The 18,944-nt window shown below is 38.5% G+C and overlaps 1 protein-coding gene across 1 annotated transcript in view; it reads left to right on the top strand.

Annotated features, from left to right (window-relative positions):
- Positions 1-1,621, top strand: part of VEPH1 (ventricular zone expressed PH domain containing 1) — a 242,511-nt gene extending 240,890 nt beyond the window's left edge. The window contains exon 13 of the mRNA XM_042955580.1: positions 933-1,621. Within this exon, the coding sequence (XP_042811514.1) occupies positions 933-1,028 (96 nt within the window). The 3' untranslated portion in view covers positions 1,029-1,621. The remainder of the gene's footprint in view (positions 1-932) is intronic.
- Positions 1,622-18,944: the final 17,323 nt, after the last annotated feature.

Here is an 18,944-nt window from a genome sequence, read left to right on the forward strand (position 1 = left end):
ATTATCAGGCACATCCCAATTTCAGAACTTAAAATATGGGAGAAAAAATGTAAATAAATGAGCAAAAGTATTAGTTTAAGAGTTCTACATGCATTTGTTTCACAGTTATCAAAACTGTATATAAAAGTTTTTTTGTGAACAGTAAAGCATATTACAAAGGTATTTTTTGTATTTAAAAATGGTTATAATTTGCCCAATACATCCATTCTCAAAGGTATGAGATCAGCCATTTCTGTGAATATTTACCTTCTGTATTACTGGAGATCTCCAGAGAAAATAGAACAAATAGGATATATAGAGAATGATCTATAAGAGGGGATTTATTATAGGAATTGCCTCACATGGTGACAGAGGGCAAGAAGTCCACAATCTGCCATCTGCAAGCTGGAGACCCAGGAAAGACAGTGGTGTCATTCTGTCCAAGTCAAAAGTCCTGGGAACCAGGGAGCCACTGGTTTTGGTCCTGGAGTCTGGAGGCCCAAAAACCAGGAGTTATGATGTCCAAGAGCAGAGGAAGATGTACATCCCAGCTCAAGAAGAGAGAAAGAATCCTCCCTTCCTTTGCCATCTTGTTTCATTCAGGCCCCCAGTGATGCCCACCCAAATCAGGTGAGGCTGGATCTCTTTACTCAGTCTATTGAATCAAATGCTAATCTCTTCCAGGAATACCCTCAGAGACACACCCAGAAATAATGTTTTTCCAGCTCTCTGGGCATCCCTTAGGCCAGTCAGGTCGACACATAAAGTTAACCATCACACTATCTCTTTTGATGGAAATAAAGATGGTTACACAAGCCATGTTTCTGGTGCCTACCCTCCTGTGTTCTCCTTTATCCACGTTCTTCTTATGGCAGGGAAGCTAATAGGGAATGGGCCAAGGTGGCAGGAGTGAGGATATGGGGCACTGATATTTCTTTTATTCACTGTCACAGATTGGAGAGCATGGAGGTGAAATTAGGATGGTGTGTAAGGAGGAATTCCAGACCAAGAGGAGGAGCATTTCCAGAAGAGGCCCTCAAGGTCAATGATACCAGAGACAAAAGGAGAGAGGAAAAGCATCTGATGAAGTTGTAAGCTGGGGAACTAGAGAAGAGCAGAGGGAGGCACAAGGCAGAGCAGGTGGAACTGATGAGGGCTTTAGGACCTTTAAAGGAAGACACTAATTCCCAGGGCCGGCTTTTCTTAGGCACTTGCCCAGGTGAGGAGAGCTCTGGTCAATGTCCTATATACCAGATCATGTAAGGCCCTCTAGCTGTGGACTTGGCCAAACAGGCAACCAGCTCCCCCAAAGGCCTTACAGAGCCTGGTCCTGCCACGAGACCCCAGCCTTGCAGGGCACGTTCCATATTGACATTCTTCTCATTCTATACCCCCAACCCAGTACATATTGAACTTGTCTACTTCAAAGAAAAACTTTCTGATGGTATGGGGAGGGGGAGCTGGAAATTCTGAAACCTTATTATGCATTTTTCTGTAAGAATATAATCAGACACATTGTGTTTACACAGTTCCTTATGCCTTTATGGGCAAACCTTTTTAGATTTTGAATCCAATAGAAAGAAAATGCATTTCCTCTGTCTTGCGATCAATGAAATGATTAAGATTCACTTTGGTACTGAGAACCGAGAAGAGTTAAAAGAAGTCAAATAATGTAAAGATATAAAGTACTCAAACAAGTGATAGACTCATTTGTTCATTGGAATAACAGTACTCCACTGGAAACTATGGGTGGGGGGCAGTAAGAGTGAATTCTAATTTTTCCCTTTTGAATTCTTTTTTTGCCTTATTTTATTTTTTGACTACCAGTCCACTCACATCAGTAATGCCCAAGGTACAACACATTTATACACAAAAACAAACACATGTTCTTTTATATGGGCTTAATGACAACAAAACAATGGTTTTCACCAGGCATTGTAGAAATCAATCTTATTACTTCATTATCTTAGGTTTCTCTCTCTGTGTTTGTCTATCTAGGCTGGGATTTCATGTAATCAGAAGAATATTATGTGTGTTTCACTGTTTTCTGCACAGAGATTCACTTCTACACACCAGATTTCCTCTGGGAGTATTCTGTTCCCTCTTAATTCTAAACTATTGTAATATGGAGGAAATGGTCTAAATGCCCTGTCTCTTAAAAGAGAAAAACAACGGTCCTGTTTGCCAAACTAGCCCATAAACACAAAAATCAGAATGGAGCTCATCTTTTTAATTTAACCAAAACCACAGTTTGGCAATGTCTATTTTTTTAAAAAAAATAACCATTAAATATAATACTTAGGGTATGTGTGATTTAAGTGCTGATTTGAGAACATTTTAATCAGGACTCACTCAAACAATTCAGACAGATATCTAATGCTATCCCACACAAACATATTCATGCTCTTGGCATCACTAAATCCTGCTGCATATCAGTCTCAGTTGAACACAAATCAGATTCAACTGCAGCTAATCCTGTCACGGTAAGGTTCCGGTGTAAGTAAGCCACTGGAAGCATGTCAGGCAGCCAAGCACTCTAGACCAAGTTCTTCCGAGAAAGGGGACTCAGCATTTATCATTCAGTTAACAGTATCAAGGGCTATTGGAGTCGGAAGAATCTCAGAGCATGTGGACTCCATCCACTCCCTTCCCAATGGAAAAGTCCCTTCCTTGTCATCATTGGCAGGTATCATTTATTTCCAGCTGCTCAAACACTTCTAGGGACAGAGAACCCATTACCTTGTTACCTGTCCATATCTTTTTTAAATAACTTTTTTCTGATTTAATTATTGGATTTATTTATTTATTGTATATGAAAATAACAGACTATTGTAGAAATATTTAGAAAACACAAAACTACTAAAATATAATAAAAATTACCCATAATCCTGGAACCCAAAAACATTCCATAGAAGTGTTTGGATGTGATCCCTTTCAGGTTACTCATCATTTGTATTAATTTTTGAAAATTCTTCCTTTCCTTAATTTTTAACCTTAAATCCTGGTTCTTTCCCCAGCAGCCACACAAAATGTCTATTCCCTCTTCCCCCAGACAACCCTTCAAATAGTTAGATTTGGGCATTCATTTAGCAAATACTTAGAGCATCCAACATATGCCACATACTATGGTAGGGCATGGGGGCTCAAAGAGGACTAATACATTGTCCACGCCTTTAAGAAACTCAGTAAATAAATATATATTTATCCAGTAAGGAAATCAAAGCATAAAACACCTCCTATGTGTGGGCCCTGGGCTAGGGATTAGGAGTGCTGAGGTGATCAAAATGTCCCAAACTTTGGAGGTGCTGGATGGCTCAGTCGACTGGTAAAGCGTCCAACTCTTGATTTGTGCTCAGGTCATGATCTCACAGTTCATGAGATTGAGCCCCACATCTGGCTCTGTGCTGACAGTGTGGAGCCTACTTGGGATTCTCTCTCCCTCTCTCTCTCTGACCCTCCCCCCGGTCGTGCACATGCACATGTGTGCATGCTCTCTGTCTCAAAAATAAATAAACTTTATTTTTGTTAATGTTTATTTTTTAGAGAGAGATAGCACAAGCAGGGGAGAGAGAGACACAGAATCCGAAGCAGGTTCCAGGCTCCAAGCTGTCAGCACAGAGCCCGATGCAGAGCTCAAACTCCTGAACCATGAGACACATAACCAACCGGGCCACCCAGGCACCCCAATAAACTTAAAAAGAAATGTCCCAACCTTTGTGGAATTTATATTCTAGTAGGAGAAAAACATGTTAAACTGTTTTCTTAATTAACTATGAAATTGCCATGTGACCAGTACTACAAAGAAGCACAACGGAGAGAGATTGTGAAATGAGACATCTGACCTAGTCAGGAAGTTAAGGATGGCTGACCTGAGAACTGAAAGATGAATAAGACTTCCAAATCTGTGGGAGAGATGGAGGAAAAGCAGACAAAAAAAGCACACAGTGAGAGAAGGTCCTGGAGAGAAAAGGTGCACAGCCCATTAGAAGAATCAAAACAGGACAAAATGTGGCCACAAACCAGCAGTAGGGAAAGGAAAACTGATGAGGGTGTGAGGCTGAGGAGGTGGGCAAGTCACACGAGCCCAGAGCGAGAGCTACTGACAGGCTTAAAACAGTGTTCCACAACTAGGTCAGCATTTGCTGTCGTCATTGTCGTTGTTGTTTTTGTTATTGTTGTTGTTGTTGGAGTATAATTGACATGCAATGTTATATTAGTTTTGGGTTTACAACTTAATGATTTCAACAGATCTTTCCATTACCCCGTATTTACCACAGTAAGTGTAGTCACACCGTCTGTTGCCATACAATGTTATTGCCATATTATTGACTGTATTCCCTATGCTGTAATTTTCATCTCTGTGAGTTGTTTATTTTATAACTGGGAGTTAATACTCTTAACCCTCTTTATCTATTTCATTTTTATAAGAGCACTCTAGCTGCTGTGTCAAGAATGGAGTGTTGGGAAAGCAAGAGTAGAATCTGAGAAAAAGATAGGAGGCTATTCAGATAGTACAGGCAAGAGATATAATGAGAGTTTGAAAGAAGAGAGTGGCACCAGACATGGAGAGAAATGGAGGGCCAAGAGAGACAATTTAGAAAAAACACTGTAGGACATGGTGAGGTTTGGAAACTCCCCCTCAGGATTCTGGCACCGGTGGGTGGGTGGCAGCACTGTTTGTGATAAGGAGAACACCCAAAGGGGATCAGATTTGAGGGGAAGCCTTGTCAATAGAGAATGCATCACAACACTGCGATGTGGGGGGCATGGCAGAGACAGAGCAGAAAGCGGATGACCCTGCCTGCAGGCAGTCAGCAAACCCTCCACTGAAGAGGTGATACTATTCTGGGCCTTGAAGAAGGAATCCACTTTTCTTCTTTCACACTTTCATACTTTCTCAAAGGGAAAGGGCATTCTAGTCTAGGGAATAGCATACGCAAAGATTAGGATCAAAGTTAAGAGACAACATAAATGGGCCAGGAAGAGAACAACGGTCACTTATTTTTAGCTATTTATTTTATCTGTGCCCTTGTTCCAAAAATTACTTATTGTTCTCTTAAAATACGTACTATAACAAATTACTATAACAAATTACTCCAGAATGGGGGGCTTACAAAGAACAGAAATTTATTTCTCATATTTCTGGAGGCTGGGAAATCCAACATTAAGGTGCCAGCAAATTCAGTGTCTGGTGAGAGCCTGCTGCCTGTTTCATAGATGGCTGTCTTCTTGCTGTGTCCTTACATGATACACGGGATGAAGGAGGTCTCTGGGGTCTCTTTTGTAAAGATACTAATCCAATTCGTGAAGGCTCTTCCCTCATTACATAATCACTTCCCAAAGGCCTCACCTCCACATACCATCACATTGGAGACTAGGTTTCAGCATGTGAATTTGGAGAGACACAAACATTCAGTCTATAGCACTGGTGTATCACCAAGCCCCCCTCCAATGAAGAATTTGTTGTTCCAGCTGCAAGGAGTGCTTTCGGTAAACACCCTTAAGCTGTCATTTCCTTCAAGGATTGCCTTAGCATGGCCAATGTCACAACTCTTCCTGGAGCATCTGACATCTAACAAATGGTTATTGGAGAAATATAAAGACCTGGCCATTCATGCCCAACTTAGGACAAACTTGAGGGGTCATTCTAGCTCCAGAGCTCCCTTTGAGGTCAGCTGAAGCTATCTTTGGGACTGCATCAAAGCTGGACTTCTTCCTTTCTTCAATCTTGATTCCTCTTCACACCCTTCCATACGTGTTGATTGCAAGGGTACTCCTTAATAAACATTCTGCACCTTAAATTCTGTCTGGAGTCTGCTTCCCAGAAAGTCCAACCAGAATGAAAGTAAGTAAAGGCATAGGGCAAAAGGAATACAAGACAGGAAGAAGAGTCACCAGGATGAGGGAAATAGATGAAATCTAAGCCATGAGATCCTACTCACTAGCAAAATGTAGGTAAGGTTCAGAGCTGACTCTGTGCTTCCATGCAGACAAAATTAAGAGAGACATTCAGTCAGATTCCTAAGTCACAGTTTCCCAGACTAAATATAAACCGGTTGCCCAGAGGAAGAAAATATTCCCAATACTTATACCCAAGAATTTTTTCCCAATGGGCCTCACAAAGTGAACACTGTAATATATCAACAGTGGCCTCAATATCTCCCTGATAAGGACAATAGCATGCTTAGGATGTGTAGGGTACAAACACCAACTTATGAATTTAAACATGTGAATAACATAACTCTCTTTGTATTTGAGCTTAATTTGTATTTGAGCTCTCTTTGTATTTGAGCTTAATAACATAACTCTGCTTTGTATTTGAGCTTAATTTGTGAATTGAGCCCTGGATCCCATTTCACATGGTGGCAAAAATGTAATCTTAGTCCATTCAGGGGAAATTTTGTCAACTCAGAGGATTCTCCGTTTATTCAGGTTTTTCCTAGTCCCCACTCTCTACAGTATTCCCTCGTGTATTATTTATGCCACAAGGTTCATATTCTGGTCTTTCAGGTTCGTGAATGTTTTTAACCTCAAAATCTTGCCTTCTGAGACAAAATCCTATTTTCTCAAAGTATTATCTCAGCTGTGAGTCTCAGAAATCTATTCTGAAATTCAAAAGCTAACAGTTCACTGTTACTTCTCTCTAACTTCTTTCCAACTTCCCTTTTTTGAGGCAACGGATGCCTCCTGTCTAGTGTGAATGAGGGGGTCGGGGTGACTGGAAGGGCAAAATGGTCTACAGGAGATAAAATGGATAACAAGGAATTTTTCTTTAAAGCATATTAGCTAATTGATTGTTGCAATTTAAAAAAATAACATTCTCCAGTGAAAACGAATAGCACAGCACTAGTATATGGAACAAATAAAAATAATTTGGGTGTAGGCTCAAAACTGTGTAACCCAGACACACAGCATCTGTAAGCCATAATTAAGGCAGGAATACATTTTAGAAAAGAGGAACAGACAGACTGTACAACTTCCAAGCAAACTTCTACGAGGCCCATCCAAGTGGAGTGAGGATTCTCTATTATTTACTTATACAGTATTTCCATATTAAGGATATCTGCTTCAAATAAGCAAAGAGCTGCAAAGGTTTGTCTTTGTTGTTTTAAAAAGCAGCCCCTGAGAAAAACGTGACATTGTCCCCCAAAATGAAAAAGTCGCTATGAAAATTTTGTTTGTTTTGTTCTCTGCCACCACTAAGCTCAGCCGGTTTGTTTCAAACCACCAGAAAAGACAGGCTGTGGGGGGGAGGGGCATTGGTGGGTCAAAGTTCAGAGGCGCTGAAGTTTCTCTGATGGTAACAGAACAAAGTTCAAGAGGCCAAGGGGGCCCCCTGATGATGGAATTCAAATAGCAGATGTACACAGAGCTCACCTGCAGAGAATGCTGCAAACATCAAGAGGCTAAATTGATGTTCTAGAACACAGTGAGAGCAGACACATTAGGCTTATACCTGTAACCAAAAGCAGAGGTTAAGAGATGCTTTCTGTGGACAAGAATGGATGCCTTGAGGGTAATCTTAAACTATCTAAATAATGAGTTTGGCTAGTCATTATCTCTCAGGACAACAAGCAAACCTGAATATTTTGTGGGGTGGGTGTTATTACAGAGAATTACACCGTTACTGTGAAGTTTATCCCTGATATCGTATCTGCTTGTTAAAGTTTCAATAGTAACTCACCTATAAGACTGCTTAACACCACAGCTATTATTTGAAAGAACATAATGGGTATGATGGGTATTAAGAAGGGCACTTGTGATGAGCACTGGGTGTTATATGAAAGTGATGAATCCCTGAATTCTACTTCTGAAACCACTATTGCACTGTATATATTAACTAAAATATAGAAAAAAGAATATGATTGTAGATAGGCTACTATTTATTATGAAATTCTTCAAAATAAAAACAGCTATAAAAATAATACAATAAACTCTTCATACCCACCACTCAGCTTCAGGAAAACAAGCATTGAAAATGCATTGGAAGCCCTCTGAGATTCCTCCCGAAATGCAGTTCCTACCCTACCTTATAGGTAATGACCGTCTTGAATTTGGTAATGATCATTCCAATGCATTTCTTTTTTTTTTAATGTTTATTTTATTATTTTTAAAAGAGAGAGACAGAGCACGAGGGGGGAGAGGGACAGAGAGCAAGAGGGAGACACAGAATCTGAAACAGACTCCAAGCTGAGCTGTTGGCACAGAGACGGATGCAGGGCTCGAACTCACAAATTGTGAGATCATGACTTGAGCCGAAGTCAGATACTTAACTGACTGAGCCACCCAGGCGCCCTTCCAATGCATTTCTATACAAGTTTACTATATTATGTTTTATATATATATATATATATATATATATATATATATATATATATATATACACACACACATATATACACACACACACATACATATATAATATATATGTTATATATACATATAACATTTGTTTTATACATATATAAACATATATATGTTTATATATATAAATATATTTGTTATATATATTTATATATATATAGAACATTTCTAAAAAATACATAGCATTGTTTTATACATAGTTAGACTTTACATAAAGAGTTTCATATTTCATGAATCTATTTTTAGATTCATGCTCTATTTTTAAGTTTCATATTTCATGCTCTATTTTTAAGTTTCATGTTTGTGAGACTTATCTATCTCGGCATATTTCTAGTTGATTTTCAGTGCTGTAGATGATTCCCTGTCATACCATTCCACTTCTCTATTCATTTTTCTGGGTGGTGGTTGTCTCTGGTCTTTGCAATAACAAAAAAAATATGAAAATATTGGTTCTTTGTGTGTAAAGTCAAATATTTCTTTGGCCAGTGACTGTCAAACTGTGATCCACAGACCCCTGGTGGGCCTAAGCCCCTTCAGGCAATCCATGAGGTCAGTCATTTTCCTAATAATACAGAGACACATTTACCGTTTTCATTGTGTGGACATTTGCACCGATGATATAAAAGCTATGGTTGGCAAAGCCACTACAAATCAAGACAATGGCACCAAGCTGTACCAGTAGTCATTGTATTCTTGCCCACTGCATGCTGGGGATTTTAATAAATCACTTAACAATAGTAATTTCATTAAAACTCAACTCTTGCATACTCATCTATTTAATATTCTGTATGTCAAAGTGGGGAGTAAGCACAAATTACTCCTGTTGTATTCCAGAGGACAACAGTGTCTCAAGAGATATCATGCAATTGTTTGAGTTACAAGATGAACTCCCACTTTTTTTCATGGAACATCATCTTTATTTTGAAAGAATGCCTGGCAGACAAACCATGATTATTTCAGTCTCCGGTATTTGGCAGATATTTTCTCAAAAAAAATAATGACATGAGCTTTCAAGCAAAAATTAGAGTTTTTGAAAACGTGAATCCAAATGTGAGTTTGAGGGCTTCCCAGTATTTCAGAATTTCTCTGATGAGATGCGTGGTGATTTTCTGATATTGTATAATGTAATTAAATCTATCAACATTTAGAAAATCTGTGTAATTCAGTAAAATATTTTCTCAGTTTCCACTGCAAGATGTTGCAAAATGATGCATGAGTAAAAAAAAAATCCATTCAAAGTGAAAGATAGATCATATATTTTAATTCAACAGAGTATGAAAAGTTCATTGACATGATTTTTAAATTCCAGTTTTCAAGGAGCCTTTAAGAAGCTACTATTTGTTGAGTTTTAGGTATAGTATCAAAGAAAGATAGAAAAGACTATTGAAATACTCCTCGCTTCTTTGATTCCAGATCTGTATGAGTCTATTTTCTTCACATACTTCAATCAAAGCAATACACCACAAAAGACTGAATGCAGAAATACACTCTAGCTGTCTTCTGTTAAGCTAGCCATAAAGGTATTTGCAGAAATATAAAATAATGCCAATTTTCTCACTAAAGGTTTTGTTTGGGAAAATATAATTATTTTATAAGAGTATGTTATTTGTGTTAACATGCAATAGGCTTATATTACTTTTCAAATGAATAATAAAAGTTTTAATTTCTCAAATTTATTTTCTAATATAGTAAATATCAATAGATAGAACTCACATAAACAAAAGCTCTTTGGTATCCTCAATAATTTTTAAAAGTTTATAGCAGACACATGAAAAGATGCTCAACATCACTCATCATCAGGGAAATACAAATCAAAACCACAATGAGATACCACCTCACACCGGTCAGGATGGTTAACATTAACAACTCAGGAAACAACAGATATTGGTGAGGTTGCAAAGAAAGGGGAACACTTTTGCACTGCTGGTGGGAATGCAAACTAGGAAAGCCACTCTGGAAAATAGTGTGGAGGTTCCTCAAAACATTAAAAATAGAACTACCCTATGACCCAGCAATTGCACAACTAGGTATTTATCCAAAGGATACAAAAATACTGATTCTAAGGGGCACGTGTACCCCAATATTTATAGCAGCACTATCAACAATAACCAAATTATGGAAAGAGCCCCAATGTCCATCAACTGATGAATGGATAAAGAAGATGTGGTGTGTGTGTGTATACACACACACACACACATATGTACACACACACACACACACACACACACACACACATATACACAATGGAATATTACTTGGCCATCAAAAAGAATGAAATCTTGCCATTTGCAACAATGTGAATGGAACTGGAATGTATCAGGCTAAGTGAAATAAGAGTCAGAGAAAGATAAATATCATATCATTTCACTCATACGTGGAATTTAAGAAACAAAACAGATGAACATAGGGGAAGGAAAGAAAAAATAAGATAAAAACAGAGAAGGAGGCAAATCATAAGAGACTCTTAAGTACAGAGAACAAACTGAGGGTTGCTGGAGGGGTGAGGCGATGGACTAAATGGGTGATGTACATTAAGGAGGGCACTTGTTGGGATGAGCACTGGGTATTACATGTAAGTGATGAAGCACTAAATTCTACTCCTGAAGCCATTATTACACTATATGTTAACTAACTTGGATTTAAATTTAAAAAAAATAATAACCAATTACAAAACAATGAAAGAAATAATTTTTAAAGGTATAAAGTGTCCTGGGACCAGAATGTTTAAGAACTGATAATGTAGGATACAGCCAAGAATTGAATTTCTGGGTTGTAATTTATCTTTGCTAAGTATTTCCTAATTGTCTTCAAAAAAATTGCATCTAGGGGCGCCTGGGTGGCTCAGTCAGTTGAGCGACCGACTTCAGCTCAGATCATGATTTCATGGTTTGTGAGTTCGAGCCCCGCATCCAGCTCTGTGCTGACAGCTCAGAGCCTGGAACCTGCTTCTGATTCTGTCTCCCTCTCTCTCTGCCCCTCCCCCACTAATGCTCTGTCTCTGTCTCAGAAATAAATAAACATAAAAAAAATTTTTTTTAAATTGTATCTAAATTCTTACTTGCAGTGTATGAGAACGCCCATTGTTTACATAGTTACCATCATTTGGAACTATTTCAGGCTTAAATCTTTTTAAATCTAATAGGTGTCAAAGTGTTGTTTTAACTAGTATTTCTCCTATTATTGGTGAGATTATGCATTTTCTGTGTATTGTCTCTACAGATCTTCTCTTGTTTGAAAATCCTTCCTATATATTTTTTTGCACCTTCTTCTATTAAGTTGTCTTTTCACATTAATTTTTGAAAAACATTCACATTTTCCAGACATGTATCCTACTTGGTTTCTCTCCTTTTTTCACCTTTAAATTTGTAATTTTTTATTGAGATATAAATTACATGCAATAAAATGTACATATTGTAAATGTTGAGTTCATGAGCTTTGACAAGTGTACAAGCCCATGTTATCAACACCCAATACAATATATAGAATGTCACTCTCATTCCAGAAATTTCCTCATGCTTCTCTGCAGAGGAAACACCATAGATTAGATTAGTGTTTTCTATAACTTCAAACAAATAGGATCATATAGCATGTGGTCCTTTGTGCCTGGTTTCTTTCTGTCAACACGTTTTTGAGATTCATCTATGTGGTTATATGTGTCAGTAGTCCATTGCTTGTTATTGATGAATACAATTCTATTGTATCAATATACCAAAATTTGTCTATCCGTTATCCAGCAGATATGCATTTGAGCTGTACCTGGGCTATTGTAAGTAAAATTGCCATGAACATTCTTGTACACATTTTTTTTTTTTTTTTGGTAACGCGTTTTTATCCCTTTTGGGTAAAACACCTAGGAATGGAATGGAATACCTTCTAAATGTATGTTTGACCTACAAATGTTATGTTCCTTATGTTTTAATTTTTCTTTTCTTTTTTCCCCCATATCATTGTACTATATTATACATAAGTTATTTGAATATCTCCTGGTTCACTCATTCTTTCTCCAACTGTGTCTACCCTGTTGCTTATCACATATACCAAGCTTTCATTTCAATGATTATATTTTCATTTCCAGGATTTCTCTTTCATTTCTTTTTTGAGTCTTCTAGGTATTTTTAAATAGTATCTTCTTCCTTTCTCTTGTTGTTTACTCCATATTTTGCTGCTTTAATTATTTAAAATAAAATATCTTATACTCATTATTTTCACTTTCTGATTTTTTAGGGCCTCTAATCACATTGTTGGTTTTTTTTTTTGTTTCTATTAACTCTCAGTCTTAGTAAGTTATTTCCTTGTGGTTTGTAAATCCATGTTGTAAAGTTTATCTGTGAGATTCATGCTGTTATCTTGATTATATATATAGGTGTGTGTGTGTGTGTGTGTGTGTGTGTATTTAATTAACTGTCTTCCACCCCATCCTGGAACTGGAGATGAAGAGTGAAACTTGGAGCCTGCCACAGGAAGGACTCAATCTGAGCAACAGGCAGGAGTTCCTAAAGGTCCCTCCATCCTGGAAGCCTTGTCCCTGGTAGGCAGGGAGAGGGGAACAGTGGAAAGACCAAACCATCACTTTGACAATGCTGGTGCCCAGCATAGTGACTGGCTACCACTCTGAGCACTGGGACTCTGCTCTAACCTGGATTCCCTGGGGACCTGAAAGATTTCTTTGTTGAGAAAAGGGAAGCCTGGGATCTGGCCCTTTTTGAGGGTAAAGGTGCTTCTATACTTGAGCTTGGGATGAGAAGCCCATGTGCACTCTTCCCCTTCCTCTCTATCCACAACATGGGATCACCACGTTTCAGCCTTCATGGGGCTGCCTCAGGGTGAGAGGTGACTGGAATAACCTTATAGCGGAGTCTTGAGGGAGAACAGGACAGGGGGCCCTTGGTGAGCATGTATGGCTGCCACAGGGGATTTTTTTTCACTTTCAAATTCTACCAATTGGCAGAGATGTTAAGAACCTCTTCAAGTTAATATCTTAACTCAGGGTTTCTAACCACTCAGGGTGTATAAATTCAAACCTCAAAACCATGTCTATGCACATTTGAATTCTTTTTTTCTACCCAGATAAAGCAGATAATTTTTCTTATTTCATTTTGCCTGGACATCTTTTTTCTGGTGGTATAGGCCTTTGGGGGTCTAGCACTTATGCAGAGCCTCAATTCTACCTTCCCACCATGGCTCAAGGCCTTGCCTTTTGTCCTCATGTGTCAGAAATCCAAACCTCTTGATTACCAAGATTACCAAATGTCCCCAAAGCAAGGTTGGGGCTAAAATTAGCACCTCACCACTTTTTTTTTAAGTGTCTGGAAGTTTCTCCTTTTTCTTGGGAGCTTGAAACTTTAAAAGCTCTCTGTTACATCTGATCCATCATTTCTAGGTGTTTTGTATTTAGAGGTTTTTCAAGGCACATAGTCTGTTGTGATGACAGAACCAGGAGTCTACAAGCTGTTGTTTTTTCCCACCAAAGTCATCAATGAGTAATGACCACAATTCTTTCTCCAAGTCAGAAATCAACTGCTTTGTGATTAGGAAAGGGACACTATCCAGATAACAAAGAGACATATATCTTCCTCATATCTGAGAAGCTCCTGCCTAATCCCTTTACTTTATCAGGCTCTAAGGGCTCCTGGATTACTGAAAAAGTTGATGAATGTGGAGAGCATCCTGTGGGAACATTCTGGGAAGTTTAATTGGGAACAGAAAAATATGGAGCCATTTGAAGTGATCCCAGGTCTCAAGCAAGTTCCATGTTCTTTCAATGTAAAGATTCCACTCCATGTTGTTTTGTTTTGAGTCAAGGAAGTAACTGAGCTGAAAAGAAAAAGGAAAAAAATGTTTAAAACCTAGACTTACCAAAAAAGACAGAATTTTTCTAGTACATCTCATGAGACAGGATCTGGGAAAGAGAATATTGTTAATTTGGAGAAAATGTGCCCTGTTGAACTTGATCATTTAGCAGTGTACATTGGTCTGAGGAAAAAGACTGGGCCATTTCCCTATAATCTCCAGCCCTCACATGAAGTGTTTTCTTCCCTAATTGTTATTTCAAAATCAAAAGTTCTGTGTTAAAGGCCTTTTACGAAATGGCAAACAAGAGGACAAGCATAAACAAGTGGTCAGAGAAGAATGGTTTTTAAAAGTCCCATTTACACAGTTTTAGAGAATAAGAGCAAGCCATTCATGGCACAAAAACAAAAACAAAATCCCCAAAAACCTGTGACAGTGGCTACTTACTGGTATGAAGGAAGTAAGATCCCTATGAGGATTAAATACGCAGAGTCAGACCTAAAAGATATTCAGGGGTAGGAGATGAAATGGGAGGAAAGAAAGTAATGTCATAAAGAGAGTCACTGACTACAGAATACGTCAAAGCAATGGTCCATAAGGACTTTAAGCTACTCTGGATTCGACAGGGCAACATTATGATGCTTTGTTCTTGGTGACCTACCTCTGCCCATCAAAATGATGGCCCAGCCAAAGAGAATAGATTCTGAGACTCTGCTCCTTGGGAGGATTGGTGGTGAGGGAAGCCAGGCAGAATCCCAGTTCGGAAAACGGTAAGGACTAAGCAAGAGCAGAGAAAAGTAACTGAGAGGAGCAGAAAGGAGTCAATTGAAATAGATCCCTTAACCAGTGGAGTGTGATCATGAGGGTGGAGACAGCAGTCTAGATGTTGGATCAAGGATTCCATGTTGCAGGTAACTTTCTACTAGCAATGGCTCCTCCCAAGCATCCTTTCCCAGGGTTTCTTCATGCCTGTTATTCCTTATGATTCAGCAAGAACAAAGGATCAAATTCTTGTCCAGGAGTTCCAAAATAGGCTCTTAAAATTCATAATGGAAATGATCTTATTAAAATCCAAAATATTTTTAATTGTATGAATTAGGCTTTTCAGTGACAAAAGATTGTTTCGGTTCCAAAAGCTTGGCTTTGAATATCAGGATCTAATGGTCTGAACAAAAAGTTTACGCTATAGTCAAAGTTTGTTCTATAAACAATGGAGTTGGAGAGATTGCAGAGTGATGAATAAGCCACCTTCCTCCTCCCACGGCAGCCACTGCCCCCACCCTCCAAAGACCAGTGGAAAATCTCACAGGTTGGAGGAAAGAAGATACTTGGGAAAAGAGAGCAAGAGAGTGAGTAATTGATATGAATTACTGAGAAAGGGGCCTCCATATCCTGCACATCCCAGAAAGGGGCCTCCATATCCTGCAATCCATGGAGCTGGAGCCAGGGCCTCTAAGAGAAATCCCAGATGGATTTTTAGGAGAACCTGAGAGCACAAGAAACTTCTGCCTCCCTTTTCGGGGAGTAGTCGTGAGACACAGAGCCAATGAAGACCCATGGATGGGGTCATAAACAGCTGCCAGTGCACAGTGATAAGGACCAGGCAGATTGAGTTATAGCTTGCAGACACCAGCAGAAGATGGGCAAAGTAGAAGATGGCTATCAAATAGATTCACTCCCTTCAACAAAGCCAGGATGAAAGAGAAACTGTTGTCATCCCGACTCCCAGAGCTTAGATCACCTATGGGAGACAGAGATACCTTGAATTGACTGAATCCAGTGTTCTACCACGGAGTGGACAGGTGAACTCAAGGGCTAAACTAAGATTCAGTTGTAGAGAAATAAAGGTACATCTTTGCACACCTGAGTTTTTTGACTGTAGTATTTACACCTGTTGAAAGATCTGGATCCAGAGTAACACTGATCTAATGCCAGACCTCCTAAACTGGTGTTTAGGAAATCAAACATTGTCTCTAATTAAACTGTATAGAGTTCGGAAATACACCTAACCATACACCAGAATTTAATGTAAAAGCTCCACTTCAGGCCAGTGAGGAAAAGATTATTCAACTAATAGAATTGGTATAACTAGGAACCATTTGGAAAATAATTAAGGAAAATCTCCATCTTGCTCTTTAGACCAAAATAAATTTCATAAAGATCGAAGATTTAAACTCTGCAAAAGAAACTATGATAACACTTGAAGAAAATGGGGTATATTTATTTCTAATAGTAGAATGGGGAAGACTTTTCTAAGAATGACACAAAACTTAGAAGTATAAAGAAGATTGATACATTTGACTACAACATTTTTTATTTCTGTACAATAAAAAATAATGAGCAATAACTGAAAGGAAATTGGTAAATTTGGAGTATCATCTATAACCCATATTGTAGGGCTAATTTTCTTAATTTATAAGGAACATATATAATCAGTTAAGAAAAAGATGACCAACTCAAGAGAACATTAAACAAAAGACATGAACAAGGAAGGCAGAAAAAGAGATACAAATAGCTAATGCATATATGAAAAGATGTTCAACCTCATTAATAATTAAGGAAATGTAAGCCAAAATAACATTTTTTGCAACAGTGATCATTTCATTACTTGTAGGCTCAAATGAGTATTCCATTTGTACATAACAACACTTAAGAGGAAATGGAAAAATCAAGAGATTTTATTACTAATTTTCATAACAGTAACACTTTAATATGTTTTTTAAGTTTTATTTGTTTATTTTGAGGTAGGGGGTTTGCGGGGAGAGACTCCCAAGCAGGCTCCACACTGTCAGTGTAAAGCCTGATGCAGGGCTCAAACTCACAAACCATGAAATCATGGCCTGAGCCAAATTCAGAAGTTAGACGCTTAGCTGACTGAGCCACCCAGGTGCCCCACATAACAGTAACACTGTAGCTAAGCAAGTTTACAAGCACAAATGGATGTAAAAAACTGAGTAAATATTTACAAATCTTTGAATTAAAGATAATTTCCCACATTTTTTGACAGAATGGGGTTACATTACATTTTCTAAAAGCATATTATAAGTAAATTCACATTTTAAAATAATCCACTTCCTATGAATTTCACAGTTATTAGAAGAAACCAATGCAATGCTCTTCTGTTTTAATGCTCTCAAACAGTACAACAGCAGTCTTTCAGGAATACCTCCTTCCTTTTTTGTGTGTATATGCAAAATTATCATAGTCTTGCCCCCGGGCCATTGATATTTCCTTCTGAAAGACATACAGAAAAATCCTTAATTCTAGTGAACCAAAATAACATTTTTTAAATCTATGAAATTGGCAAAAATCTAAGCTTGATAATACTTTTGCTAGGGCCGTGGAAACCAGACATCTTCACCTTTGGTATGAGAATAGTTGCCATAATTTGTCAACATGTATGAAACCATTTAATCTATGGTCCTTTCAGTGCCAGGAACTTACACTACAAATACACCTGAAAAAGTTCATGAAGTAGGTTCATTGCAGTATTGCTTTTAGTTTTGTTTTCTTTTGTTTTGTTTTTTTTTTAAAGGAAATTCTCTTTAAGTAGGGATCTAGGGAAGGGACTGCTCAAGGCAGGGCACAACATTGCAGGAGCCTGGGGGAAGGAGGAGGGTCATGGACAGTAAACCTGACTCACGTGGAAGTTAAATTCAGTTCTATTTCTCAGCTAAGTGATCCCCCATCTTCTATCTGTGCCATGAGGTTTTGTACTTTCTTTTTCACTTAATTCAGCCCTAAAAATGTTAATTAGAGTCCTACTATGTTCTATACATCCTGTATCATGTCTCTAATGAAGCTGGACTTTGAGGTATTGGTGTAATTTGAACAAGTAGAAAAGGTAGGAAGGTCATTAAAGGAGGAGAAACAAACGTGGGGCTGTGGGAGTGTATGATATGCGTGAAGAACAAAATACATCACATCTGAATTCTTTTTGGGGACAGGAGGAGTGTAGTTAAAGAGTAAGCCTATGGTCAGACTCTGCTGCAGGAACCATCTCTTTATCAACAAATGATCATTATTATTACATTTGCGTTTTTTTGCAGAACAACTCTGGCAGCCAAATACAGGGTGGAATGAAGAGGAAAGAAAGCAAGGAGGCTAATTAGCTGGTTGATGCGATGGGTAATGAGGTCAGAACAAGGTCAATAGGAGGTAGAATGGAAAAGGTTGAGAGGGTTGGAGACAATTTAGAGATGGTAGAGACATAAGATGGCTACTTATCAGATGTGGGAAGTGGAGACGAAGTCATTTGAGATAGCATTTGCAAAAGCTCGTTGTTGATTGGAGGGGAAAAGGTGCAAAGGAAGTGAAAGCATTTCTAACTTTATAGATAAGGAAAAGTTGATGCTGTTAACCAACATAAGGAGTCTGGGAAGGAAAGCATTTGGTTGAGGGCTGAAAGACATGCTAAATTTTGGAGGTGTTGAGTTTGAGGTATCTAGGTAGCATCCAGGAACAGACGTCTGATTGATATTTGGAAAAGATGATTGGAACCTTCCAAGTGAAAAAGATTGCTCCATGGGTAATGCCAAGAAGAGAAGAGAGTGGAAGTAGAACTTTGGAAAATACTTGTATTTTAGGGCTAGGTCAAGGATGGGGTGTCAGCAAAGAGATTGGAGGAGGAAAGGTCAGGGCCCATAGAGAAATAGTGCTCTGGGAGCCACAGGTGGAGCCAGCCAGTAATGACAAACAGCGGGGCGAGCCCTACAGAGCCCCAAAGAAGTCCAGCTGGGCAAGCTGCCCCCAGCCCCACTCTGATGCTCTCCAGCTGCTCTCTAAAGTTTAAAGCACTGGCAGTCCCTGCT

Source organism: Panthera leo, chromosome C2 (genome assembly GCF_018350215.1).
Source record: "Panthera leo isolate Ple1 chromosome C2, P.leo_Ple1_pat1.1, whole genome shotgun sequence".
Taxonomy (NCBI): domain Eukaryota; kingdom Metazoa; phylum Chordata; class Mammalia; order Carnivora; family Felidae; genus Panthera; species Panthera leo.